Source organism: Eptatretus burgeri, chromosome 3 (genome assembly GCF_056783735.1).
Source record: "Eptatretus burgeri isolate ZD-2024b chromosome 3, Ebu_testis_v1, whole genome shotgun sequence".
Lineage (NCBI taxonomy): Eukaryota > Metazoa > Chordata > Myxini > Myxiniformes > Myxinidae > Eptatretus > Eptatretus burgeri.
The window spans coordinates 125,337,543-125,365,526 of NC_140963.1; the positions used below are offsets into that span (position 1 = coordinate 125,337,543).

General features: G+C 42.8%; 1 protein-coding gene and 1 long non-coding RNA gene across 5 annotated transcripts in view; both read left to right on the forward strand.

Annotated features, from left to right (window-relative positions):
* SLCO3A1 (solute carrier organic anion transporter family member 3A1) overlaps window positions 1–27,984 on the forward strand; it is a 135,446-nt gene that overhangs the window by 22,484 nt on the left and 84,978 nt on the right. For 3 of the 4 annotated variants that reach the window (XM_085875482.1, XM_085875484.1, XM_085875483.1), the window contains 2 exons: window positions 1–201; window positions 7,952–8,216. The exon at window positions 1–201 is cut by the window's left edge and continues 27 nt beyond it. In XM_085875482.1, coding sequence (XP_085731608.1) covers window positions 1–201; window positions 7,952–8,216 — 466 coding nt within the window. The remainder of the gene's footprint in view (window positions 202–7,951; window positions 8,217–27,984) is intronic. The other variant, XM_085875485.1, reaches the window with a different exon arrangement.
* On the forward strand, window positions 12,874–27,979 carry LOC147030921 (uncharacterized). Its single transcript, XR_015056569.1, has 3 exons — window positions 12,874–20,323; window positions 21,352–21,469; window positions 22,679–27,979. It is a non-coding gene; the product is annotated as an uncharacterized LOC147030921 (long non-coding RNA).

Below are 27,984 nucleotides of genomic sequence, written 5' to 3' on the forward strand. Positions count from 1 at the left end.
CGTTTCAGCCTCAGCTCAATGCAACTGGGCTTGATATCAAGCAGCTTCGAGATTGGAAATCTTTTGCCTATACTTTTTGTGAGCTATTTTGGAGCAAGAGGGCACCGACCACGTCTCATCGGGTGTGGTGGAATCATCATGGCACTGGGCACATTGCTGACTGCGCTGCCAGAATTTCTGAGTCATCAGTACCAACCACAAGTAAATGTTCTTCTTGCTTCCTCTTCCATAGTGTGTGGAGTTGATTATTTAATACCATGTGGGGCATCAGGATAGCTCATAGCATGTGTTGGAATTGACCTCAACAGGTGATCTTCATCTCACTTGCCTTTCTTTGCTTTTTTTTTTCCTCCATTTCTTCCAGATAAAAGTTAATTTCGGACTGAAATCCTGATGTCCGCTTGCTTCCTGTAGAATTCCGAGTTTGATGGAAAATGTCTCCATTCGTGTATGAATGCTGGTTTTGAATGAGAAAGCAATCATTTCCAATATCGTGATGTTTTTCTGTGTGTACAGGCATCTCATACTTTTACTTTCATTTTTCTTTTTTTATTCAACTCTGTTTTCGGTATTCTCAGTCATTATTTTGACATGTAATATTTTGTGCTTTTTGCCATTTTTTTCCTTTTACTTTTACATTTTCTTGCACCATATATAGGCAACAAGTATATGCAAACATAGTCCAGCTTTTGTTTCTCATATGCTCCATTTAAGCCTCTTCCCTTTTACTCCATCTCCCCTCTAACTCTATCTCCTCCCTAACTCCGTAACCCTGACTCTATCTCCTCCCTAACTCCGTAAACCTGACTATCTCCTCGCTAACACCGTAACCCTGACTCTATCTCCTCCCTAACTCCGTAACCCTGACTCTATCTCCTCCCTAACTCCATAACCCTGACTCTATCTCCTCGCTAACACCGTAACCCTGACTCTATCTCCTCGCTAACACCGTAACCCTGACTCTGTCTCCTCGCTAACACCGTAACCCTGACTCTATCTCCTCCCTAACTCCGTAACCCTGACTATCTCCTCGCTAACACCGTAACCCTGACTCTATCTCCTCGCTAACACCGTAACCCTGACTCTATCTCCTCGCTAACACCGTAACCCTGACTCTATCTCCTCCCTAACTCCGTAACCCTGACTCTATCTCCTCCCTAACTCCGTAACCCTGACTCTATCTCCTCGCTAACACCGTAACCCTGACTCTATCTCCTCGCTAACACCGTAACCCTGACTCTATCTCCTCCCTAACTCCGTAACCCTGACTCTATCTCCTCCCTAACTCCGTAACCCTGACTCTGTCCCTCGCTAACACCGTGACCCTGACTCTGTCTCCTCGCTAACACCGTAACCCTGACTCTATCTCCTCGCTAACAGCGTAACCCTGACTCTATCTCCTCGCTAACACCGTAACCCTGACTCTGTCTCCTCGCTAACACCGTAACCCTGACTCTATCTCCTCGCTAACACCGTAACCCTGACTCTAACTCCTCCCTAACTCCGTAACCCTGACTCTATCTCCTCCCTAACTCCGTAACCCTGACTATCTCCTCGCTAACACCGTAACCCTGACTCTATCTCCTCGCTAACACCGTAACCCTGACTCTATCTCCTCCCTAACTCCGTAACCCTGACTCTATCTCCTCCCTAACTCCGTAACCCTGACTCTGTCCCTCGCTAACACCGTGACCCTGACTCTATCTCCTCGCTAACACCGTAACCCTGACTCTATCTCCTCGCTAACACCGTAACCCTGACTCTATCTCCTCGCTAACACCGTAACCCTGACTCTATCTCCTCGCTAACACCGTAACCCTGACTCTATCTCCTCCCTAACTCCGTAACCCTGACTCTATCTCCTCCCTAACTCCGTAACCCTGACTCTGTCCCTCGCTAACACCGTGACCCTGACTCTATCTCCTCGCTAACACCGTAACCCTGACTCTATCTCCTCGCTAACACCGTAACCCTGACTCTATCTCCTCGCTAACACCGTAACCCTGACTCTATCTCCTCCCTAACTCCGTAACCCTGACTATCTCCTCGCTAACACCGTAACCCTGACTCTATCTCCTCGCTAACACCGTAACCCTGACTCTATCTCCTCGCTAACACCGTAACCCTGACTCTATCTCCTCCCTAACTCCGTAACCCTGACTCTATCTCCTCCCTAACTCCGTAACCCTGACTCTATCTCCTCGCTAACACCGTAACCCTGACTCTATCTCCTCGCTAACACCGTAACCCTGACTCTATCTCCTCCCTAACTCCGTAACCCTGACTCTATCTCCTCCCTAACTCCGTAACCCTGACTCTGTCCCTCGCTAACACCGTGACCCTGACTCTATCTCCTCGCTAACACCGTAACCCTGACTCTATCTCCTCGCTAACACCGTAACCCTGACTCTATCTCCTCGCTAACACCGTAACCCTGACTCTGTCTCCTCGCTAACACCGTAACCCTGACTCTATCTCCTCGCTAACACCGTAACCCTGACTCTAACTCCTCCCTAACTCCATAACCCTGACTCTATCTCCTCCCTAACTCCGTAACCCTGACTATCTCCTCGCTAACACCGTAACCCTGACTCTATCTCCTCGCTAACACCGTAACCCTGACTCTATCTCCTCGCTAACACCGTAACCCTGACTCTATCTCCTCCCTAACTCCGTAACCCTGACTCTATCTCCTCCCTAACTCCGTAACCCTGACTCTGTCCCTCGCTAACACCGTGACCCTGACTCTATCTCCTCGCTAACACCGTAACCCTGACTCTATCTCCTCGCTAACACCGTAACCCTGACTCTATCTCCTCGCTAACACCGTAACCCTGACTCTGTCTCCTCGCTAACACCGTAACCCTGACTCTATCTCCTCGCTAACACCGTAACCCTGACTCTAACTCCTCCCTAACTCCGTAACCCTGACTCTATCTCCTCCCTAACTCCGTAACCCTGACTATCTCCTCGCTAACACCGTAACCCTGACTCTATCTCCTCGCTAACACCGTAACCCTGACTCTATCTCCTCGCTAACACCGTAACCCTGACTCTATCTCCTCCCTAACTCCGTAACCCTGACTCTATCTCCTCCCTAACTCCGTAACCCTGACTCTATCTCCTCGCTAACACCGTAACCCTGACTCTATCTCCTCGCTAACACCGTAACCCTGACTCTATCTCCTCCCTAACTCCGTAACCCTGACTCTATCTCCTCCCTAACTCCGTAACCCTGACTCTATCCCTCGCTAACACCGTGACCCTGACTCTATCTCCTCGCTAACACCGTAACCCTGACTCTATCTCCTCGCTAACACCGTAACCCTGACTCTATCTCCTCCCTAACTCCGTAACCCTGACTCTATCTCCTCCCTAACTCCGTAACCCTGACTCTATCTCCTCGCTAACACCGTAACCCTGACTCTATCTCCTCGCTAACACCGTAACCCTGACTCTATCTCCTCCCTAACTCCGTAACCCTGACTCTATCTCCTCCCTAACTCCGTAACCCTGACTCTGTCCCTCGCTAACACCGTGACCCTGACTCTATCTCCTCGCTAACACCGTAACCCTGACTCTATCTCCTCGCTAACACCGTAACCCTGACTCTATCTCCTCGCTAACACCGTAACCCTGACTCTGTCTCCTCGCTAACACCGTAACCCTGACTCTATCTCCTCGCTAACACCGTAACCCTGACTCTAACTCCTCCCTAACTCCATAACCCTGACTCTATCTCCTCCCTAACTCCGTAACCCTGACTATCTCCTCGCTAACACCGTAACCCTGACTCTATCTCCTCGCTAACACCGTAACCCTGACTCTATCTCCTCGCTAACACCGTAACCCTGACTCTATCTCCTCCCTAACTCCGTAACCCTGACTCTATCTCCTCCCTAACTCCGTAACCCTGACTCTGTCCCTCGCTAACACCGTGACCCTGACTCTATCTCCTCGCTAACACCGTAACCCTGACTCTATCTCCTCGCTAACACCGTAACCCTGACTCTATCTCCTCGCTAACACCGTAACCCTGACTCTGTCTCCTCGCTAACACCGTAACCCTGACTCTATCTCCTCGCTAACACCGTAACCCTGACTCTAACTCCTCCCTAACTCCGTAACCCTGACTCTATCTCCTCCCTAACTCCGTAACCCTGACTATCTCCTCGCTAACACCGTAACCCTGACTCTATCTCCTCGCTAACACCGTAACCCTGACTCTATCTCCTCACTAACACCGTAACCCTGACTCTATCTCCTCCCTAACTCCGTAACCCTGACTCTATCTCCTCCCTAACTCCGTAACCCTGACTCTATCTCCTCGCTAACACCGTAACCCTGACTCTATCTCCTCGCTAACACCGTAACCCTGACTCTATCTCCTCCCTAACTCCGTAACCCTGACTCTATCTCCTCCCTAACTCCGTAACCCTGACTCTATCCCTCGCTAACACCGTGACCCTGACTCTATCTCCTCGCTAACACCGTAACCCTGACTCTATCTCCTCGCTAACACCGTAACCCTGACTCTATCTCCTCGCTAACACCGTAACTCTGACTCTGTCTCCTCGCTAACACCGTAACCCTGACTCTATCTCCTCTCTAACACCGTAACCCTGACTCTATCTCCTCGCTAACACCGTAACCCTGACTCTAACTCCTCCCTAACTCCGTAACCCTGACTCTATCTCCTCCCTAACCCCGTAACCCTGACTCTATCTCCTCGCTAACACCGTAACCCTGACTCTATCTCCTTGCTAACACCGTAACCCTGACTCTATCTCCTTGCTAACACCGTAACCCTAACTCTATCTCCTCCCTAACACCGTAACCCTGACTCTATCTCCTCCCTAACTCCGTAACCCTGACTCTATCTCCTCCCTAACTCCGTAACCCTGACTCTATCTCCTCGCTAACACCGTAACCCTGACTCTATCTCCTCGCTAACACCGTAACCCTGACTCTATCTCCTCCCTAACTCCGTAACCCTGACTCTATCTCCTCCCTAACTCCGTAACCCTGACTCTATCCCTCGCTAACACCGTAACCCTGACTCTATCTCCTCGCTAACACCGTAACCCTGACTATATCTCCTCGCTCACACCGTAAACCTGACTCTATCTCCTCCCTAACTCCGTAAACCTGACTCTATCTCCTCGCTAACACCGTAACCCTGACTCTATCTCCTTGCTAACACCGTAACCCTGACTCTATCTCCTTGCTAACACCGTAACCCTGACTCTATCTCCTCCCTAACACCATAACCCTGACTCTATCTCCTCGCTAACACCGTAAACCTGACTCTATCTCCTCCCTAACTCCGTAAACCTGACTCTATCTCCTCGCTAACACCGTAACCCTGACTCTATCTCCTCGCTAACACCGTAACCCTGACTCTATCTCCTCCCTAACACCGTAACCCTGACTCTATCTCCTCCCTAACTCCGTAACCCTGACCCTATCTCCTCCCTAACTTCTCTCCCCACTACTCCCACACTCTTGCTCCTACTTTCTCTCTCTCCTATCATTCTCTTTTGTACCTTTGTCTCAATTTAGCCCAACCCCCTTCCACACCACCCTTTCTAGTTGCATCAATAATAAATAAATATTCCTGTTCAATGTTACTATCACACATGCCATCCCAGGTTTTTCACTATTTAAAAATAAAATTGTACACAAAGTCAAGGCTCATGGAAGAGCTTGAACACTAAATGAATAAGGATGCAACAGAACAAAAAGAACAGGAGAGAGAGGGGAGAAACACAAAGAGCAGGGTTTAAGGACAAAATAGAGGGAGACGGACAAATAATGGGCATGAGGAGGAATGTGGGGCGGGGAAGGGTGCATGTGGTGGACAAGATGGACACAGAAAACTCTCAGGAAGGACAACAGGGAAGTTGGATGGAGGTGCGCTTGGTCATATTTGGGTGGGGAGGGGGGGGACGAGGGTAGAGGGGATCATGGTTTGGGATGGGGGATGATCTGAGATGGTGGTGAACAGCTGTCTTGAACATCTGGAGGGAATAATGAGATTGAACATAATGTGGAAGTTGATTCCACAAGTGGAGAAAAAGAACGAATGGGTGGAGGTGAGCAGTGATTCTCAATTTGGGGAGTTTCACTAGAAGGGAGTTGATGGTGTACCGCATACACCATTTAGAAACCTGGGGGAGTGGGGAGAGGGGAGTGACTAAGCACAGAGAGGGCAGAGAGTGCAAGACCAGAAAGGAGGCCGGAGAAGCCAGAGACCCACGACCTGTTGATCATGATCCGATCATGTTGATCATGCTATGATCATGTTTACGTCACCCCCACCATAAGCAGGTTGATGGCATAGAAGTTTATTACTGCCAATACTCTGGTCTTGCTCCTCTTGAACTCTCACATCTCCTCCCAGTCCATACTCCTCCAGGTTGACTGGATTTTGCCAGAAACATTTTCCTTACAATGCCCTCTCTCAACCTAAACTTAATGCTCACACTCATTCTTTCAGACAACTCCTTTCTTCTCTGTGGAACTGTCTTCTTGAGTATGTCGTCTCGAGCTCTTGCCTGCATGATATCAAGTCTGCTTCATACCAGCACATCATGGTCTCTTCCAGGTCTACTATGGAGCTTTATTACACAAGATACTCTGTTCTCACCCTGCTTTCCATGCAATTCCTCTCCTTGTGCCATGGGGCATCCAGTTGTTGTTGTCCCACTGTTTTCCCTTTGTCCCAATGTCTGTTAATCCATTGCCCCATGTTTTTCTGCTCTTGCATGAGCATTGACACTTGCTTAAACAGAAAATAGGTGGGATAGAGCCATTCAGATCGAAAAAGTTGAAATATGGAATTAAAATGGGGGATTGTGGCAAAAGAACATTGAGAAATTATATTCACAAGCATGACAATCTTAACCCCCCCCCCCTCTCCCTCTGCCCTGCATTCTCTCTGTTCTTACCTTCGTTCCCATTTTCTTTGCCCTCTCATCCACTCCCCTCCATTCTCTACTCTACCTTTCCTTGCTTACTTACTTTTTGCTACAAACTACTCCCCACCTTTCTCAAACTACCATTGCTTAATGTATTTGCAGATGGCATCATATTCCTCACAGACTGTGGATACCAGACCCAGTAATCTGTGGTTTCTCTGAGGCCCTGCCCTCCCCAAACGTAAACTTGCAGCCTCATTAACTCACAGATGAGCAAATGGTCACCTCCTGCCTCAGGCTGAGCTCCCACAGGCTTCACACAACATATAAAGTAAAAAAAACTCCACTCGTTTCGCAGGACATTGCCATTGTCCTTATGTTTGTTTGTTTCTAACAGTGGAATTATACCAGTTTGCTCCCTTCCTCCAAACCATAATGTGTGCGATCCTCCAACGCAGCTGAACTGTGCAACTTCCATTTTCACCTCCGCTAATGGCTTCCTCTGGAACAGCTGTTTGATCATCAACATTGTTGTTTTTTCACATTCTCCTCTTTTTCTTTGGTCGTTGGGGCGTCATTCTTCACACTTTCTTTCTGGATCTATGATGTAAATGGAATTTGCTTCAAGCATCCTTTTTCAATGTATTCCATGGGTACCATTTCATGAGACTTGAAGGTTGGCCATCAAAAGCACGCTCTATAGCACATTTGACAACCCGTATGGTAGAATTAGGTGTTATAGGAGTTTTTGCACATCTTTTGGTCTCTGCCCGAGAAAAGACTGCGACTTGGAGAAATTCAGAAACATCTCACCCGAGTACAAGGTCAAAGTGCAGATGAAATAATTTTCCCACCATGGTGTAACTGCTAAAACAATCCACTTCTGACAATGCTGGTGTCAAATCTGATGTACAATAGAATGATAAAGCTAGAAAGCCTCATTTAAAATAAAATAAAAATTGTACAACTCCAATCCAAATAAGAAACAGAACCCACTGATTTTCTTGTGGACTGCTTCATTGCCTTCTTAGACCAAGCAATCATTACGACTCTCAGCAATTAGCCAGCAGGACTTGTGTCAGCACAACGAAACTGGCCCGCCATGGTGGGACACAACACCGGTTTCCAGTGCTCGAGAGTGTCATGATGGAAACCTGAAGGGCACTCAGACTCGGCTTTACCTAATCCTCGTCGGAGCACAGATTCTCGTCGGTATTGGTGCAACACCTGTACAACCACTTGGCTTCTCCTTCATTGATGACCACGTGACGAAAAAGGAATCGCCTTTCTACTTCGGTAAGTGAACCTTTTATTCTCAGAATTGAAGTTTTTTTTTTTTTCCATTTGATTGTACATTTATCTGGGTAGCTCAAGGTTGACATGGACTTTTCAGAAATCAAAAAGATGATGTCGTCAGTCCAAATTCTTGGACTGACATCATAATAATTTGCAAACTTAATGTCACCCAGATCTTCTTTGAGTGGTCCAAAGAGGTGAGAATCACATGGTGACAGGTGTGAAATTTATGAGGGATGATTAAAAACTTCCCAACACATCTGCGCTTCAATAGTTGTGATAGCATTTGCCGTTTGAGGATCAACATGATTGTGCAGTAAAGCATTCCCCCGAGATGGCATACGTGGGCATCGTCTGTGTACTGCTCGTTCATTGTGGTTACTTCATTGTGGAGCAGTTCACTGTCGTACTGCATATGGATGGTTTTCCCACATTCAAGAAGTTACACATGAATAACCCATTTGAATCCCAAAACATTACTGTATTGCCAAAACCTCTCGAGCCCATTGTTGAAAATGGCATATTTTTTTATGGTGGGGATAAAGAATGTCTCCACTCCCTACTGGCTCAATTTGACTTTGCCATGAAATGATGGAAACAGGTGTCATCACATGTCACAAGCTTCATCAATAAATCATGTCTCTACCCCTGGTAGTATTCCAGAAGCTCTGTTACAATGACCACACGAGTTGCCTTTTGATCAAGCGTGAAGTAATCCGGCACCACCTTGTGCTCACCTTGTTGGATTTCAAGTGAGAATGAATGATTGTTTCCATGCTTCCAACACTGACATCATATCACTTCTGCAATTTCATGTATTATAATCTGGTGTTTCTTCAAAATTTGCTGTTTTACCATGTTCATTGTTTGCTTGAGTGATGGTAGAGAGTTGGATCCATGTGAATTTAAGCTGGTTTTATGTTGTCCTTCACATTCAACTTCACGATACACCTTTGTTCCACAGCACACTTGACATTTTACTGCCATCTTGGTTGTTCCCATAATGCTCCAATCAACATTGATGTCACTTCCTGGACAACTTAATGAGGCGAGACAATATCGTTGAACAAAATCTCGTCGTTTAACTGCAGTCGTTTTTTTCACTATTTCTGCTATAAAATGTCCACGTCGACCTTGAACCACCCCTCATATGTAAGCCGTTAATGCACCGATGATTCCATGTTGTTGATTTCTTCCAATTAATTTCTATACGGTGACTATCTTTTACCTGATATTTCTATTTTGTTACCTTTTCTTTTTCATTGCCATGATAAAGTTTGTTTTATTCCCTCCCCAAATTATTACCTGCACCACCGAAGGTGGACAGAATTTGTTTCCACTCCTGTTTGGTTGTTGGCAAGAAACTATTTTGCCAAGTATGTTGATCCATTTGGTTAGTTAGTTAGTTTGTTTGTCTGTCCACTGGTCTACTGCAGCCCAAACCACTCAGCCAATTGTTCTGAAACTCTTGGAGGTTGGACGTACTGTCCGTGTGACAGTTGGTCGATCGGTCAACGTGAGTCCAACCAACATAGGCCAAAAGATCAGAATAGACCAGATTTTTAAAATCCTCAATCTTCATCCAATTGACTTGAAATTTGAACAGCATTTTCATCTGTTCCCTGGATTCAACCGACTATTATTTTTGAGGTCACCATAGGCTGAAGGTCAACAACTTGGGTGGAATTTCTGAAATCCTAAATTTTTATTTGATTGATTAGAAATTTGAAAAAGACTTGCATGTCAGGTCACTGAAGTCAACTACCAATTATTTTTGAGGTTAAAAGGTCAACATTGGTCTAATTTCTAAAATTGAGAGATAAGGCCAACAACTAAATATATATATATATATATATATATATATATATATATATATATATATATATATACATAATGATATCTCAAAAAGTTGTGGACAAGTTATGACAAAACACGGTGGATGAGTTGGTTCGATGACGAGAACAAGCCGATCAAAGTTTGGTTCAGATCCAGCCTGTCGGTGGGATACACAATGTAAACTGTTCAGTCTGGTGGAGGTATGCACTCTGGTGGAGTGCCGTTCCTATCTTTATTCTGTGAGCATGTGCTTTGCAATGATCTGAGCATGGTCTCGTTGCTTTCTTCCCATGTTCAATTGTAATCTTGGGCATGGATGAGTTCTCACATAAATTATTTCACCTATTGAATTGGTCTTACTTGTGAATATTGAAATGCACTTATGACTGCCCCAAACTGCTTGTGGAGGTTTGTAATCACACATACACAGCGAGACCCCCTGCAGAACCTTTTGCAGGGTTTGTTTCTACAATTGGTGCCCCAATTTCGAATGGTACCACAAAGTTTCGTTGACACCTCGGAGTACTAAACCACCATTTAGGGGTTTTTTTTTCCTCTTTTTTTTTTTTGTTCTTGGTGAATGTCTGAGCTGCATTGATCAGAGCCAGCCAGGACTGTTGGAATGAATTTTCGCATCATTGATGGAAATATAAAGTATGCAGGGTTAACTTTTTTTGACGTTTACCTAAATTTTAAGGTCATGCCTAATTCGACATTTTAACATGTTTCACCACAACTCGACTCAGGTTTGTCTGATCAGAATGGAATTGCCCTTTATAATGCCAAATGCAAGTCACATTTACACTCAATTTACATCATACCCCTCTGGGTTAAAGGACAAGGTCAAATGGTGGTCTGAAAAAAAAAACGCGTTTTTTTTTTTTTGACATCGCTAAATTTTGCCAATGTGGAATCTCAAAGACCACTTGGCCTTCTAAGATGTTTTAGTAAGGCAGGTAGCAAGGCAGGGGACTTTTACTCAGAGTAGTTAATTCATGGAATGGTCTCTCTGTAAAGATAGTAGCAGTAGATCGAAAAAGTAGATAACTTTAAATTATAATTAGATAGGTACCTGGAAGTTATGGAGATAGAGGGGTATCGAGAGTTTGATTTGACTTTTAGATAGTTTGAGCATTGATGGGTGATTGTGTGCCTGTGTACGGAGTGCTCTTGGTGGGGTCTCATCAAGGGGTGTTGTGTGGTTGATGATGGGTGTTTTTAACCAAGCTCATGCCCCCTCCCCTAAGGGGAAAGAGAAGAAAAATACCAAAAATACAAAAATTTTAAATAAATATATTTGCATTTTATTCCTTGGATCTTGTGTGGATAAATTAGTATGGTGTTCGTGCAGGCATGATGGACTGAATGGCCTCCCCCTGTGTCTGTTTTCCTTGCATTCCTTGTATTCCTTGTATGTTCTTGCATCATAATGGTGTACCGAAACTGAAGTTATGCACCTGATATTTGATTGGTATCTGTGACCTACTTTTTTTAGATTGTGGCCAAATTAACCAAGACCGTGACTGAATGTTTCAGATTGTGACCTTTTTTGATCATAGCTTGAATAATTTTCCTCCGATTTTCATGATATTGAGTTTTATGGATTGATCGTAAATGGGGGGCACATTTTCGTAATTTACACTCTATCCATAAATGTTGAAGGTCAAGGTCATATTTTAATCTAAAAAAAAAATTATATGGACAGCATTGTATCGCGGGTGCCATGGGAGGCTGACCCTTGGTGATCGCTTTGTGGTCGCGGATATCGCGTTTTTTTATGAAGTGGTTTCACATTTGTTTTATTTTTCCCTCTAAATCTCCTCTGTGATTTATTTTGAAGATGTGATAGGAATCTGACAATCCCATCATATATTTGAAGCATTTCAAATGCTCATTTCAGATGAAGGAAGCATTTTATAGTCTTTCCGTGCTATCGTGTGAATGCAGTATCTTGTCTGATTCCAAAAGAAAACGTAATTTTCCACTGTGATGTGTGTAATGATCTCTGGAGAAATGCAAAAATAATAGGCAGAGCCCTTTGTAGGGCAAGTGGTGGTGGTAGAGGAGGGGAAGGAGGAGGAAGAGGAGGAGACGTGTCCTCTTGACGGTGTGTTGGGGCATTCCTGATGAGCCATAAACGTTTCTCTGGCCAAGAACCAATGCCGGACCTGTCGCCACTCCATCACAGGGTGTGGAAATTTCCCCTGTGTAGCCATGGGAATATAAACCCACACCAGTGAGGGGCAATGTAACCCGATTTTACCCGCCCCACCGGCCGAGTCGCTGTCAAGCGCTATGACGTAGTGAAATTCAGATTGAATTGCAGCAAAGTCTCTCATTGTCTTTACCACGTTTTCACTGATGTGTTCAAATTCCCCCTGGTTATGTTGGGAATGGTGCGATGCGCACTCCGGTACCACGCAGCAAAACAAATTGACACTAGCTGTTAGTTATTGCATTAAATATTACATTCATGTTGGAGTAATGTCCTTGTTTTGTACTGTTCTCAATGTATTATCGCGCGGTTTTCAAATCGTATAATACATGTGATGTATATTGTAGCAAAGCCTTTTGCTGACCAACTAACTAGTAATTCATGCCGTATAATCCTTTAGAATTACTGTTTTTGCAGGTGAGTGACACATTTGGCTTTTAACATTTTAAATACATTCTCTTTAAGAGAAAGTTTTGTTGACATTTTGTTTAAATAATTACAATAAATATATAAATTACTTCCATTTTCAATACATATATATATATTTTTTTGCAATTACAGTATGTTCTCAGGATTTTGCTCAAACACTTAATTTTAGAGAATGTGTGAAATATCTGTATCACTTAATTATAATATTGATAGCAGAACGATTTTTGGCGGTCATTGTGGATAATCTTGCAATTTGTCGATTTAACCTGAAAGCTCAATGTTGAGCTTGGCACGGCAGACGCACAGTAATAATCCTTCCAAGCCAGTCTGTCACTTTGAGCTCGATCAGACACACTTGGTCACTAACAAAGCTGCCTTCATCAACAACATGTGCTTTTGGACAATTGCTCAGTGTTTCAGAAAGAAATTTGGTTCGTAAGGTGGACCACCTTTATTCAATGTCCTTTAATTCTTAATTTCTTGCAAAAGTAATCATGTTGTACTTCCAGGATTTCTCAGAGGTAACGTACTCGGCTTTTTGCTGGCTCGTTTTGTCTCGATTCCCAGCCCGATGATGGGCAGTGCTGGTGCGCTTCACGTGCAGGGCACTGTATTAATGACCACACTGGCTTTCGGAAGAGATGACACTTCCTGTCCCTTGTGCGAACTTCCATTTATGAATGATAATGATCCGATACTCCTGATTTTCCAAAAGAGTAGGCCATCGTTTGTCAGCAGCCTGGTCAAATTTATATTTCCTGCCTTGCTTGAGGTCTGCTTCAATCCCATAATGTGATGGAACAGTGACCTATCTTGCATGAAGCAGTCATGATGACGGGTTGTAGATGTCCCGATGCCTCCAAAGGAGATGCTCAACACAATAAGGACGACAAAAATGGAGTGTGAGAATGTTTGAAGCATTTGGTGAAAGAGCAAGTGAGATGATGGGACTGTATCTGCCAAACATTACTATTGAAATTTATTATTTTCAGGAACTTATTATTATTTATTAAATATTATAAATATAAATAAATTACAGGAATTTATTATTAAATATTACAGGAACTATTTATTATTTTCGTTTTCTGATTACCTTTTGGAGTATAAAAGACCACGATTGATTTGACATGTAGAGCTCTTGATAGTCATAAAGGTGCACTGTGATCCCACGCCCTGCGTTGCTGAATCGTTTCAATTTCGACACATCGCCAGAACTCGACACATTCAATTTCAGCATTAATCGTTGACTTGACGCAACTTGCCCAGGATTGCTAGTTAGGTGCTACATTTGACTAAATGCTGAAGGAATTGTTCGGCGTGGGAGTTGGGCAAGATCTGATTCGGCGTGTTTACTTGCTGAATGGACTCTGACAATTGCCGGTGCAAATGACATTTGTTATCACTATGGTGAGTGCTGACAGAAACATGACTGATATTGCTCACTCCATCTTCTTGACTCTTAATAAGGTAGAACAATGAAACCTCCCACGATCTGTGAATGTAGGCAAAAAAAAATGCTGTTCCCTTGGAATCGTGAGCAATCTCCCACAACATGCCACTTCAACAACGCTGTTTTGGAACTACTGCCACAAAGTGGGCCTTATTCCCTCTGTGTGTTTGGTGTAAACTGAGGGAAGGGAGAGATGAATGCAAAAGCCACCTCGATTCTTTGCATAATTGTGAAGACTCAATGGATGAAGACCTCCCTGATGGCGACAATCCTCGGTCATATGACCTGTTCCACATCGGCGGAAAGACAATGTTACTTGATACTGGTTTTGGTTAATATAGACATGTGCTTTGGAGATAGAGGGTGACATGAGCTGACGTCTCACTCATGAGTGAAGCAGCTTTCCAGAGTCTGCAGGGGTACCTGAACAACCCAGCCTGTGAAGTCCTGCTCCCTAAATACACTGGTGAAACGATACAGTCCCACGCATTATGTCACATTACATTAACCTACGGCAATAGCTACCACCAATTACAACTCTTGGTCATCCCTGGGGGTGCCACACTTTATGAGGACAAAACTGGCTAGATGTCATCAAACTCAAATGAGGACACATCCACCGGCTGCAAGTTGCCAGGTCACCACAGATACCAGAGCATCTCCTTGTGAGACGCCAAGACAGTCTTTAGGGATAAATGTGGGACAACGAAGGGCTTCACCACCAAGCCAATTTTCTGTATGGCGTGCACAGTTCCTCTCACTGCTCCGGTACTTCCTGGTGTGACGGTGGACAAAACAATGTACCTGTGTGGAGATTACAAAGTGTCAATGAATAAATACTCCATACTTAGGATCCACAATCTGCATGCAAACTTGGCCGGAAGAAAGTCCTTCACCAAGATCAACACGAGATTGACCTACCTCCAAGTCCGCCTGGGTGAGCATTCCAAGGAAGATGCCATCATGATTATGCATTGCAGGCTGTTCAGATGTAACCGCCTGAGTTTTGGTGTGAAATCGGCACCAGGAATCTACCAACATTGTATGGATAGCTTGTTCACTACGAACCTCGTGTTGTTCACCAAGATAGCATTGTCGTCACAGACTGTTCAGAATGCCATCATCTTGGCAACCTCAAGCAGATGCTGCATACTCTTTCCAATGCTGGACTACATTGGCAGAGAGACGAGGATGAGCTTCTGGTTTCATCGATGATGACAGATTGACATTGAAGGCTTGCATCCCATTGAAGAAAAGATCAGAGCAATCAAAGATGTCCTTGCTCCTATGAACATCTCTGAACTCAGGGCTGACATTGTCATGCTTCAATATATCACAGCAGATACATCCCAAACTTCGCTATAGTGCTTGGCACCATTGTATTGCTTCTTTAAAATATGTCAGTTAGAGGTGGGACACTCTGTCCTCACCACCCTTCAAAATGTCAAGAGATGTGCTTCATTTTTCCAATGTGCTGGTTCATTGTCACGCAAACAAAATATGGTCCTGTCACGCGATGTGAGCTGCACAGGGATGGTGCTGTTCTTTAGCACATCGTGCCAGAACGCACTTAAGACCAATCAGACTTGCGTCTCGTACCCTGTCTCCTACTGAGAATAAATACAGTCAGCTGGACAGGGAAGGACTCGTCATTTTTTGGAGGGTGAATCCATTTCACCAGTATATCTTCGGTCTGCACTTTATGATTAACCCTGACCAAAAAACAGTGTTCAGCTTAATTTGTGCAATGAAAACGACCTCAAATGTCTTGAACACCTCTGATTATAGGCTGGTCACTTTCACATTCGGTCGATTAAATATGACGTTACGCGTCGACCTGGCTCCACCATTTCAAATGCCGATGCTGCGTGTCGCTTACCATTTCCTGACATGTTTGACCATCCTACCCCGAGCCGATTGATAGATCTGACTTCACAGATGATAATATGATTCATGCTACCAAGAGAGGAATGTACAGCAGTTGTGACCGGCGTCTTTCCAAGGTCATTCACGCAACTGAGAAAAGTTAGGGTTTCCTGCATTATGCTGACCCTCACTTGTGTCCATACAAGACCAGACAGAATGAAGTGTTGAGAACGGCTGCTTGCTGTGGGGATGCCCTGATCTGTGCAAAAATATTTTGGATCAGCTCCATGACTGTCGTGCAGGCGTTGTTCTGATGAAATCGTTGGCAGGGAACTACCTTTTATGGCCTCGTCTCGATCAGTTGAAGTTCCTCTGCTGAGGTTCCGATCTGCATCCCTGGAAATTGAAGGCTGTGTGAACATTTCCGATGCTCACAGTAAGTGAACCGATGCTTGCTGCTTGTGTGCAGTGAGCTTAGTAAACACAGCACAAAGCAAGACTGTATTTAATGTCCAGAGAGACTGAATGTCCATTGACTCGCACAAGAAGTTTGGACCAACCATTGCAGAGAGAAGAGTTGTAAGTACACTGGAATCCAAACAGATGGTCAGTGATCACCCTGTTTGGAAAGAGGGAAGCCTTTTCATCAGCAGCAATGCTGGATGAATCGTCTGCACACACACACACACACACACACACACACACACACACACACACACACACACACACACACACACACACACACACACACACACACACACACACACACACACACACACACACACACACACACACACACACACACACACACACACACACACACTGTACAATGTCAGTGGATACTTTTGAGACATGGGAGGCCTCTGTTTCACCTTCTGAAACCTGCATATGGAGATAACAACCAACAACACACACAACAGTGGAACTTCCCCCCTCCCACCCCGTTGTGTTTGCTGTTGGTGATGTCACATCTGCATATGTATTTTGTATATAAGTTTGTGTTGGCCAAATGTAACCTTTGAAAGAGTAGCCTTATGTCGGACCAGAAAGTGGCACAGATCTGGTTTCCCCTTTTCTCCATCTCCTGTTATTAAATTGTTTTGTGTCATAATATCATTTCGTATCTTCCCTTCTTGAGAAAAGAAGGGAATAAGTTGAGAGAAAGAAAGTTGAAAAGAGAAGTTGAGGCGGAGAAGAAGAAAATTCCTTGTAGTTCCACATCACCCTGGGTGCCAACTTCCTACCCGAGGTGACCCGGAGCACGACGAGCTGTATGTGGACATTTGGTCGGGCAAGGTGTATCTCGACCGTCCTGAGCACAAAAGAGACTGAACATGGAGGAGTGTTTGGAAAAGACAGAGGCAGATGCAGTTCAGAGAGCCTCAGGAGAAGTGAGCAGTCAGCCTTAGGATTTATATTAGTACTTGGAGCTGAGAGGAAGGTGTGGGGGGTCAGGGAGAGCTCTGGGTGACAAACAGCAGCCAAGTCATTACCCCAACACTGGCACAAAGCAAGCCGAGCACCCTGGAATGAGGCTGCCACGCCTGAGGGGAACACATTCGCTCACCATCTGCTCGACCAATGCTGTGCTTGTACCATCTCCTCCTCATCAAGCAAGATGAACCATCTTACGTCCAGGTTATCTCCCTGAACTGTCATTGTGGCCATAGTTTGGGAGAGATTTTTCTATAATTCAACAAGTGCATGCTGTGTGATACGATACGTGTGAAAGTGGTGTGATATTACACACACGCACACACACATACACATACACACACACACACTTCCAAAAAGTCTGTTTACTAGCATGTTTATCTCCCCAAAATAATTTCGCATTGGACAACACTGATGTGTAACTCTTGCTCCAGGGAACACAAGTTTGCCTGTCAATACAGCAGTCTATCATGAAGGTGGCTTCACAGCAGGTCTTCAATGTGGTCCACAGAATGTTGCCCAATAGAGAAGCATCTTATTGTGACCGGTATTAACACTGCTCGCAAAAGTCGATACAACAATCCAGATTGTCTTAATTTCAAACTTGCAGGAATTTGAGCTTTATTGTTTCTCCTCCAGATCTTTCATGAGATGTTTAAAACTTGTGGCTGAGATTTTAAGCTCATGATGCACATCGTTGGGATATCTATGAACTGTTCGTATCCCCTATAGGGCAAGTGTTGACTGATGGATGCACGCAGGCATGCACGCGAGACCGAGTCCTCCTCTGTCAGGCACAAACTGTCTGTCCTCCTCTGTTCTTGCTGTTATAGTTCAACCACTCCTTGATATATCATGCACAGCACCTTTGAAACAAAATCTTTCCTTGCTTGTGACTTGCTCGTCTGCTTTGTACTTTTTAGAATAATAGGAGTGGAAGTGAAGTTCCCAAGTATCACTTAATCTCGACCCAGCTCCACACTTATCCCGGTGTTTCGCAGGCAGGGCAATTCATCAATGCCTCTGCCATTCCGCAGATGGACGTTGAACTGAGCGTCCCATCTGCCGGCATTAATTAGTGACCAGTGGCCTTCGCGAAGAGTAGACAAGCCATCACCAGCACTGTGGTCAAATTCCAAAATCCCAGCTCTAACTTTCAGGGGGCATTGCAATAGAGTGGCACAGTCTCGCCCCTGGAAAATGTTGTTGCCCGCAACCATGTGCTGCATACGAAAGAAAGATCACTTCGAGTAAAACACTGCTGCTGATTTGAACAAAGACACTTGGTGGAGAGGGGGAGGGATTGGTACACCCTGAATGGAGAAAGGAAGAGTTTCCTTTTTGTGAGAATAATAATGGTTGGAAGATACGCTTCCACGTCCTCCTCGTAGGCAAGAATCACAAGGAGTCATCGAGAGTGCTGTTTGACAGACATTTGCCCTGCGGCTTGATTTCACGCATGGCTCAGTCTTTCTTCCTCATTATCGCTTTGTCAGCCGAGTGGACTTTGAGAGACAACAGGTCTGGCAGGCAAGAAGATCCGCAAGGTACAAAGATGCAGCCACAGTCCATCGACATCGATAAGAACGACCGGTGGCTACCACCGTAACATATGAATTAACACTAGCTCTCCTTCACACAATATTTCACAAACAACGTCTGCAATTAAGTACATTATACTTTCTGAGAGGTGATGTCTGGAGGATAGAGAAACAAAGCAGAGCTTTGTTGTTTAAAGGGTTAATTTGGTTGGCCTGCTTGTTGTTCCCATCCGAACACTTGGATCTCTTTTTTGGTGATCTGTGGCTCATGGTGGACCTTGTACATAAATCATATGTCGGACAAGGCTATGCATAAACATTAACATTACTTTTGCATGAATTGCAAGGACATTACTTAGACGATGGACAAACATAGATACTACATCGACTCGTTACTTTTCCCGATATCGATACACTAATCGGTTGTGATATGTAAATATCCCAGTACGAGTTAGTGAAACATTGCTCTCAACTAGCAGAATTTCCTTGGAATCGAGTACTTACAGGAAATGTCTACCATGGCTGATGTGTTGTAATGTTATGTTATCTGACATATAAAAAGAGCTCGGTCTCGGCGTGCATGCCTGCATGCGTCCGTCTGTGCACAATTGTCCAGTAGGAACCATTAGTTGCATGGAAATGCAGACTGGTTGGAAGGTGAGTCCAAAGACAACAGCCTTCAATTCCAGTATATAGTATCCCCTTAAAAACTTGGCCCAACCAGTCTTTTTGAAGAGGTGCCCTGTTAAATAGCATATAGCACAAAAACCAAATACTTGTGTTGATCTGGAAACCTAAATTTATTGTTGGTATCACTTTATCTGCAAATCCGTCTCTGTGAGAGTGGTTCGATCACTTAATACCATTTTTGAAGGTATTTTAGAAAGGAATCGGCATATTGAGCACAACCAAAACAGCTATTTCTTTGTTTTATTGGCTTGGTGACCTTGAGAGGGACATTCATCATGTCTGTCAAAATACCATGGTATATTTTGAACAAGAGGGCAATCGGCCACTCTTCGTGAAAAGGTCTGGCCGTGCAACTCGGGGAAACTATTGGCCTGGAAGACTGCTCTGATGCCTGTGTGTCCATCTGTCTTCCCCACCCCTCAATAATCCTCCCACCTCCTCCTTACTCCCACTCACCCCGAAACGCACCGCATTCCTTCACCAATCTCACTGTTAAAGTTAGGCAGCGCTGTGCGGTAACTTGCCCACAACTGATTCCGTTTCTGAGTCTCATGATTAGCAGTTCCTCTGTGCTGTCCTGCTTGGCCTTTCTTGTCGATGTTAAATTTCAGTGGTATCTTTCACAAAGAAGAGCATCTTGGAGCTGGTACTATAAATGATTTACAAATCCACTGTATGGTTGAAGAAATAGTAGCTGTGACTATATTGCATCATTTGGACTGTTTTCTGGCCTATAAGCAGCAGATCGGCCCCAGGAGCGTCTGCAAATGATCCAACTCCAATGAGAATTCAGATTGTCCGTGACTTTTAACGCGGGATAATCTATAGCTGTGCTTTCAATGCCAGTTGGCCCAGACAAAAGTTCACCGGTGATAAGTGACAACATACAAAGGGATGCATTTCCCAAGTTACGGAGACACTTTCAAAATCATGTCCGCAATTATGCTGTGGAATTCAACTGTTGACGTTTCGCGGACATGATTATGAGATTGTTAATCAATTTTACTGAAATGCAATACTAATGACGTGTGTGTGTGTGTGTGTGTGTGTGTGTGTGTGTGTGTGTGTGTGTGTGTGTGTGTGTGTGTGTGTGTGTGTGTGTGTGTGTGTGTGTGTGTGTGTGTGTGTGTGTGTGTGTGTGTGTGTGTGTGTGTTAACACTGACTCGGTTCGGCTCGACGGGCACTTTTAACCTGCCGTTGCTTACACGAAACCTCAAATTCAAATCGTGTTTTAACACACACACACACACACACACACACACACACACACACACACACACACACACACACACACACACACACACACACACACACACACACTTTCATAGTTGTCATAACTTTGTCCATGGAACCTTAAGTTAATTTCACGTCCATATGAAGCAAACCGACCCCACCCAAATGATTTGGATCACAGTGTAATTTGATTTTTCAGATGTAATGAGAAATTATCCAAACGGGAATTTAACGTTGAAGACCTTCAATTTTGTTTTTCTTTTCTATGCGGGGAGTCTCTGACATCCTTTGTCCAATGAGCATTCGTTATTGTTCGCAGGTGACCTTGACACCCACAAGATGGAGGTGCAAAATAATATAAACGCTTTATTACCCTCGCCACAGGAGAGGAGAGACAGACATTCTGTAAGTCTGTCTGTTTGTCTGTTTGTCGCCTGCAGGTCACAATTTTAAACTGATCTTCACGAAACTTCACCACATGGAAGAGTGTATCATAAGAAAGAAGCCTATTGTTTTTGAGGTCAAAAGGTTAACATAGGTCAATGGTCAACAACTAAGGTGAGATTTCTAAAATTGTCAATTTTCATCCGATTGACTTGAAATTTGAAGAGGATCAATATTTCAGGTCAATGAATTCAACTGGCCAATTGTTTTTGAGGTCAACATGGACCAGATTTCTAAAATTGACAATTTTCATCTGATTCACTTGAAATTTGAAGAGGATCGATATTTCAGGTCAATGAATTCAACCAGCCAATTGTTTTTGAGGTCAACATGGACCAGATTTCTAAAATTGACAATTTTCATCTGATTCACTTGAAATTTGAAGAGGAGTTGCACATTCGGTCATTGAATTCAACCACTAATTATTATTTTTGAGGTCAAATTTGTTTTTGGGATTTTGAAAGTATCATGCTCTGCACAACATCTTGTTTATTTGTTTGTCCGCACAGAACTTTTGTGTTTTTCTCTGCAACCGCTTGTCAGTTTGAGACGAAATTTTCACCATTGGTGCAACTGTTCATGCAGAATATTTTAATGATAATTATGACGTCATACGTCACGTGGTGTGGCAGCCATATTGGAAAAACGGAAAACTTTGAACCTCTGTATCTCTGAAACTGCACCAAGGAAAAAATTGAAACTTGGCACATCACAAGCACTCCTCATGGGGAATGTGTGATTTTTTTTTATCAGGTATAGGTGTCCTCGTTATGACGTCATAATTGCAAATGTAGAATTCCACATCCAATCAGTATGAAAATTTTTGACTTGGGATAAAATGGTTCACAGAAAATTTTTTTATTGTGTCATCGGTCATGTGAGTCGGCAGCCATGTTTTTTTTTAAACAAAAAAACTTCTAAAATCTTCTTTGAAGTGACTAAACAAATTGAGGTGAAACTTTACACGTCTGACCACCTGTCCAGGAGGAACAAAAGGTTCACACAGACGATATCATAGGTCACATGGTTGACAGCCATATTACCCGAAAACCCATAAAATACACCACTCAAAAGAAGTCCTGGCGAGGGTCTGCAATCTCCGATTGCTCTTTTTCTTGTTTTTTTTTTGGTTTTGTTTTGTTTTGTATTGATGATTCGGGTTTTTGTGTATACTCTATCTAGCTTTTGAACATACAGTGATATGTCTTCATAAACTGGCCTAGCAGAAAAGTTTTGATGTCTGTGTACTTGCCTTTTTGCTGTCTAGCCTGGATTTCAATCTTGACCGAGCTACAAATTGTCATTCTGGTGTTTAACATGCAGGGTGATGCATCATTGGGTGGCCATCCATCAGAAGGACATGAAGAAGGAGGATCCATCTGCCAGCACTGATCGTTGGTTTCCCTTAAAGATCCCACCATGTATTTTGCAGAGTACAAGGCAAGTTATTGCCAGCATCATGATGAAATTCCAAATCCCTACATAAACTGGTGGTATCAAGTTGTCTGACCTGTTCAGATATTCCGTGACACCAGGTTTTAGTGCTTGCTATCTCAGAGTGTGGTTGTGTGCGGGTTGCAGCTCCCATGTCATAAACAAATTCCTGCTCCCAGGCAATGTCACATATGAATGGCCTTTTTCTGTTACGAAGGGCAAACAAACCATTATTATTATTATTACTATTATCACATTAATAAAAAGCAACAATCATAACAAATGAGGGATTCATTGAAGCATGCTTGCCAACAATGTCATCACCTGCTAATAAATTATTATCTTTTCAGAAACCAGATTTCAACATGATAATAAATATATGCATTTTCCTATCAAACTACAGTAGTACTGCACAGTAATGTTGAGTTATATTTTGCAGTGTGACAGAAATGTTTATTTGGACATTGTCTGTTCTCTTCGACTGTGTGTAATAAGGGCCTCCGCACTGCATGCTGTCCATTACATTCGTAATATTTGTTAAACAATCACTTGAATTATAATTTCCCTGATATTTGAGTCAGTAACCTGGTTGCTTTATATATTTCGAGGGAGATTGTTTTCTTGTCATGAGGATTCAGCACAGCGTTGCGTGACTTGGCATGCTTTTGATGATCAGTAACATTGATGTTATGAAGTAACTATTGTGGTTACTCTGGGAATGCCAATTCCCAAGGCATTGGATTTCTGGAGTTTGTTTGTGTGTCCAACAAAACAAAGCAGACCTAAGAACGAGGCTATATACTGTATCAAAGAAACAAGATACTTTTGAGGTTCAGAGTTCCAGTCTTCGTGAGATTGCAAGGTTTATTTTGGCAGTTGAGCAAAAGAAGAAACCATTTAGATTACATCGCAATATAATTTGAGAAGTGTTTGTTTTTGTTTGTTTGACTTCTATGCACGACTGAACTTCTTGACGAACTGAGTTGAAAACTGTTGGTGGTACTCAGGATATGCACGGGAAAGTTGGAAGGGGTTAAAAAAATAGTCCTGGGTGTGAGGGGTGAGAGGAGAACCGCAATACGTGACTTTCGAAATGATGTATGAATGCCAAACGAGGCTTTTTGCACATTCATCGTTTGTGTGTTTACAGTGACACAATTCTGCTTGCTGGGCACTTTGAACCTGCTGTTGCTCGCCCAAAATATGAAATTCAAATCGTAATAACAACATAATTTTCACCATTTACATGGAAGAGTATCAATTTGAATATGGTTAACCACAACTGTTCTTTTCTTAAATGCAAATCGGACTCGCATAAATATAATAAATATGAGAAATATCCGTGGAAGAGAGGTCTTGATTTCCTATCATTTCCTGTGAATACAAACAAGCAGTCGTGGTATATAAAGCTAGAAGAGCACTTGGTAGAGCACATACCTCCACCATGCAATGCCTGATCCACGACAACATATCGGGCCCAATACGTTTTTGAAATGTCATGCTGTAATATAATTTATGGCCCCATCTCACGATGGTGAAGAATTGCTTTAAAAATTAAATAATTATCGCATCTGGATCTCGATTCAGGTCTTCACCAAAATTGAATTAATTTGTCCTTGTCACACACCAAACCTGTCCACCAAGTGTCGTCCAAATCTGTCCACACCTTTTTAAGATATCGTGTTGTATGTAGTTTTTGGCCATATTCTCAATGGTGAAGAATCATGACAAAAAATATTCTAGTAGCTGGATCCGGATCACCACCAAAATCCAATCAGTTAGTCGTCATTACACACCAAACCTGCCCACCAAATTTCACCCAAATCCATCAACATTTTGAGATAACCTGCACACAAACACAGACAAGCAAACAAGAAAGATGTCGTGCATAGCACGACACTTGTGAAATCCATAAAGCATATTTGACCTTAAAAAATAATAGGTGGTTGAATTCAATGACCAAATACACAAATCCTCTTCAAATTTCAAGTCAATCGGATGCAAATTGACAATTTTAGAAATTTGGCCTATGTTAACCTTTTGGCATGTTGACCTCAAAAATACTTTGTTGAATTCAATGAACTGATATGCAAATCTCCAAATTTCAAATCAATCGGATGAAAATTGACAATTTTAAAATTCGGCCTATGTTAACCTTTTGACCGATGTTGACCTCAAAAATACTGAGTTGAATTCAGTGACCTGATATGCAAATCTTCAAATTTCAAGTCAATTGGATGAAAATTGAGCATCTTAGAAACCCACCTAAGTTGTTGACCTTTGGCTGATGTTTAACTTTTGGCCTGTTGACCTCAAAAATACTTTGTTGAATTCAATTACCTGATATGCAAATCTCCAAATTTCAAATCAATCGGATGAAAATTGACAATTTTAGAAATTCAGCCTATGTTAACCTTTTGGCTAATGTGGACCTCAAAAATACTGAGTTGAATTCAGTGACCTGATATGCAAATCTTCAAATTTCAAGCAATGGGATGAAAATTGAGGATATTAGAAACCCACCTAAGTTGTTGACCTTTGGCTTATGTTTAACTTTTGGTCCATGTTAACCTAAAAAAATAATTCGCTGGTTGAATTCGGTGACCTGAAATATAAATCCTCTTCAAATTTCAAGTCAATCAGATGAAAATTGAGGATTTTAGAAATATCACAAAGATGTTGAACTTTTTACCTCAAGAACAATAGCCTTCTTGCTTATGACACCGACTACAATATGGTGAAGTTTCGTGTAGATCAGTTTAAAATTGTGACCTGTCGGCGATTGACATACAAACTAACAAACAAACAAGAAGAAGACGTCATGCAGAGCACGATACTTGCAAAATCCATAAGTTAAATTTGACCTCAAAAATTTTTTGTGGTTGAATTCAATGACCAAATATGCAATTCCTCTTCAAGTTTCAAGTAAATTGGATGAAAATTAACAATTTTAGAAATTCAGCCGATGTCCTTTTGGCCGATGTTTACCTCGAAAATAATTTTTGGTTGAAGTCAGTGACATGATATGCAAATCCTCTTCAAATTTCAAGTCATTGAGATGAAGATCGAGGGTTTCAGAAATACCACCTAAGTTGTTGACCTTTTGATCTTTTGACCTCACAAACAATAAGCTTCTTCCTTATGATAAACTCAACCATGCGGTGAAGTTTCATGAAGATCGGTTTAAAATTGTGACCTGTAGGTGACAAACAGACAAAAACAGACAGACAGAATAACAAAATCGACTGACCAATGTACTTCAAAAATCGTTGATTTTGCAAGTAACAAGAAAAAGATGGCATGCAGAGCACGATATTTGCAAAATCCACCCCCCCCTCTCCAAAGGTTGCCATGGATACATAAAATTGTCCATTTCATTTAGATTTAATTTCACAATCTTCATCAAAGCTCAGGTCAATCGGATGAAAATTGGTTATTTTTCAGATTGAAATTGATGATTTTAGAAGTCTGACCTTGAGTTGCCCTTTGACCTTTTGACCTCAAAAATTGTTGGTTTCCCAATTCAGTAATGTACGATACAATTGCTATTCAATTCTCAAGTCAATCGGATGAAAATCGACTTTTTCAAATAAAATTTGATGATTTTAGAAGTTTGACCTCGAGTTGACCTTAAACGTTTTGACCTCAAAAATCGTTGCTTTCCCAATTCAGTGATGTAATATGTAAATCTTGGTCAAATTTCAAGTCAATCGGATGAAAAATGACGATTTCAGAAATTTTACCTGAAGATGATCTTTAACGTCAATCAATCGGCTTCTCAGTTGAGACTACCTTTATAACTTGGAAAAGTTTCATGTCGATCGGTTTGGAATTGTGACCTGCAGGCGACAGACAAACAAACACAGACAGAACAAGCCAGTAGGCGGACGTGGGTAGTCGCCTACCCAATAGAACCTGACACGATGGGCCCGTTCGATGGGGAATGACCTGAGGATTAAGCACAAGAAAATTCATGATTTTAGCTTCAAGGGTTAATGCTGCAGATTGTTTTTTCGTTAAAATACCCCCACATTTCGAGGTTTTTCGGCCGTTGCTCGGCAACGGAGGGGTCCATAGAAACGGTTCTTTCTCACACATAACTAGGACAAACCATGAACCTACCATACCAGTTTCATGTATATCTGACTCATAGTCTCTGAGATATAACGAACTTTGTTTTTTTATTGTTTTCGACCAGGGTTCATTCAAAGTCTATCTTCTCCAACAGTTTTCATAGGATCCAGCTGGAAATTTTTGACAATATGGCTGAATGTACTGCCCACAGTCGCTCGTGGCCCGATTTTTGATTTTCAAAAAAATTAATTTTTTATGATTTTTCAAAAAATTCAAAGTCCCGTTGCAAGGCAACGGTGGTGTCCATAGCAACGGTGGTGTCCATAGCAACGGTTTTCATTTGCACACAACTCGGTCATGGTATGAACCTACCAACCAAGTTTCATCTAAATTGCCATTGTAATAACGGAGCACTGGACCGAACAGAGGGACAGACAGACAGACAAACATATCGACGGAAATACTGATAATAATAAGGGCAGAAAGAAAAAAAAAATCTCATAAAAAATTTTTTTGAGATTTTTTTTTTCTCGACTAGATAAATTTGATAAATAAATACCCAACAACAAAATCGACTGACCAATATACTTGAAAAATCTTAGACTTTGCAAGTAAAAAGAGAGATGTCATAAATAGCACAATACTTCCAAAATCCATGAAAAAAAATTGACATTAAAACAATTGGTGGTTGAATTCAATGAATTAATATCCAAATCCTCTTCAAATTTCAAGTCAATCCAATGAAAATTAACAATTTTAGAAATGTGGCCCATGTCGACTTTTTGGCCTGTGTTGACCTCAAAAATACTTCTTCTTTGAATTCAGTTACCTGAAATAGAAATCCTCTTCAAATTTCAAGTCGATCAGATGAAAATGAAAAACGGAGGCCACTTCGCTCTATATTGGGTCCAAAGGTGCTTCCTGGGTAACCTCGCTGGGGTCTGAAGCAGCCATGTTTTGTGGCCTGCTCAACCATGCCTTGACTTGGAACAGGCCGCAACAATTTCTTAAGGGTAAATTTTTTTGTTTACTTTCCTCACTCGTATTATCGAATACCTGTTCATCATAGCTACGAATTGCTGGGTATATTGCAATGCTAATAAACAAACGCCTGGAGATGC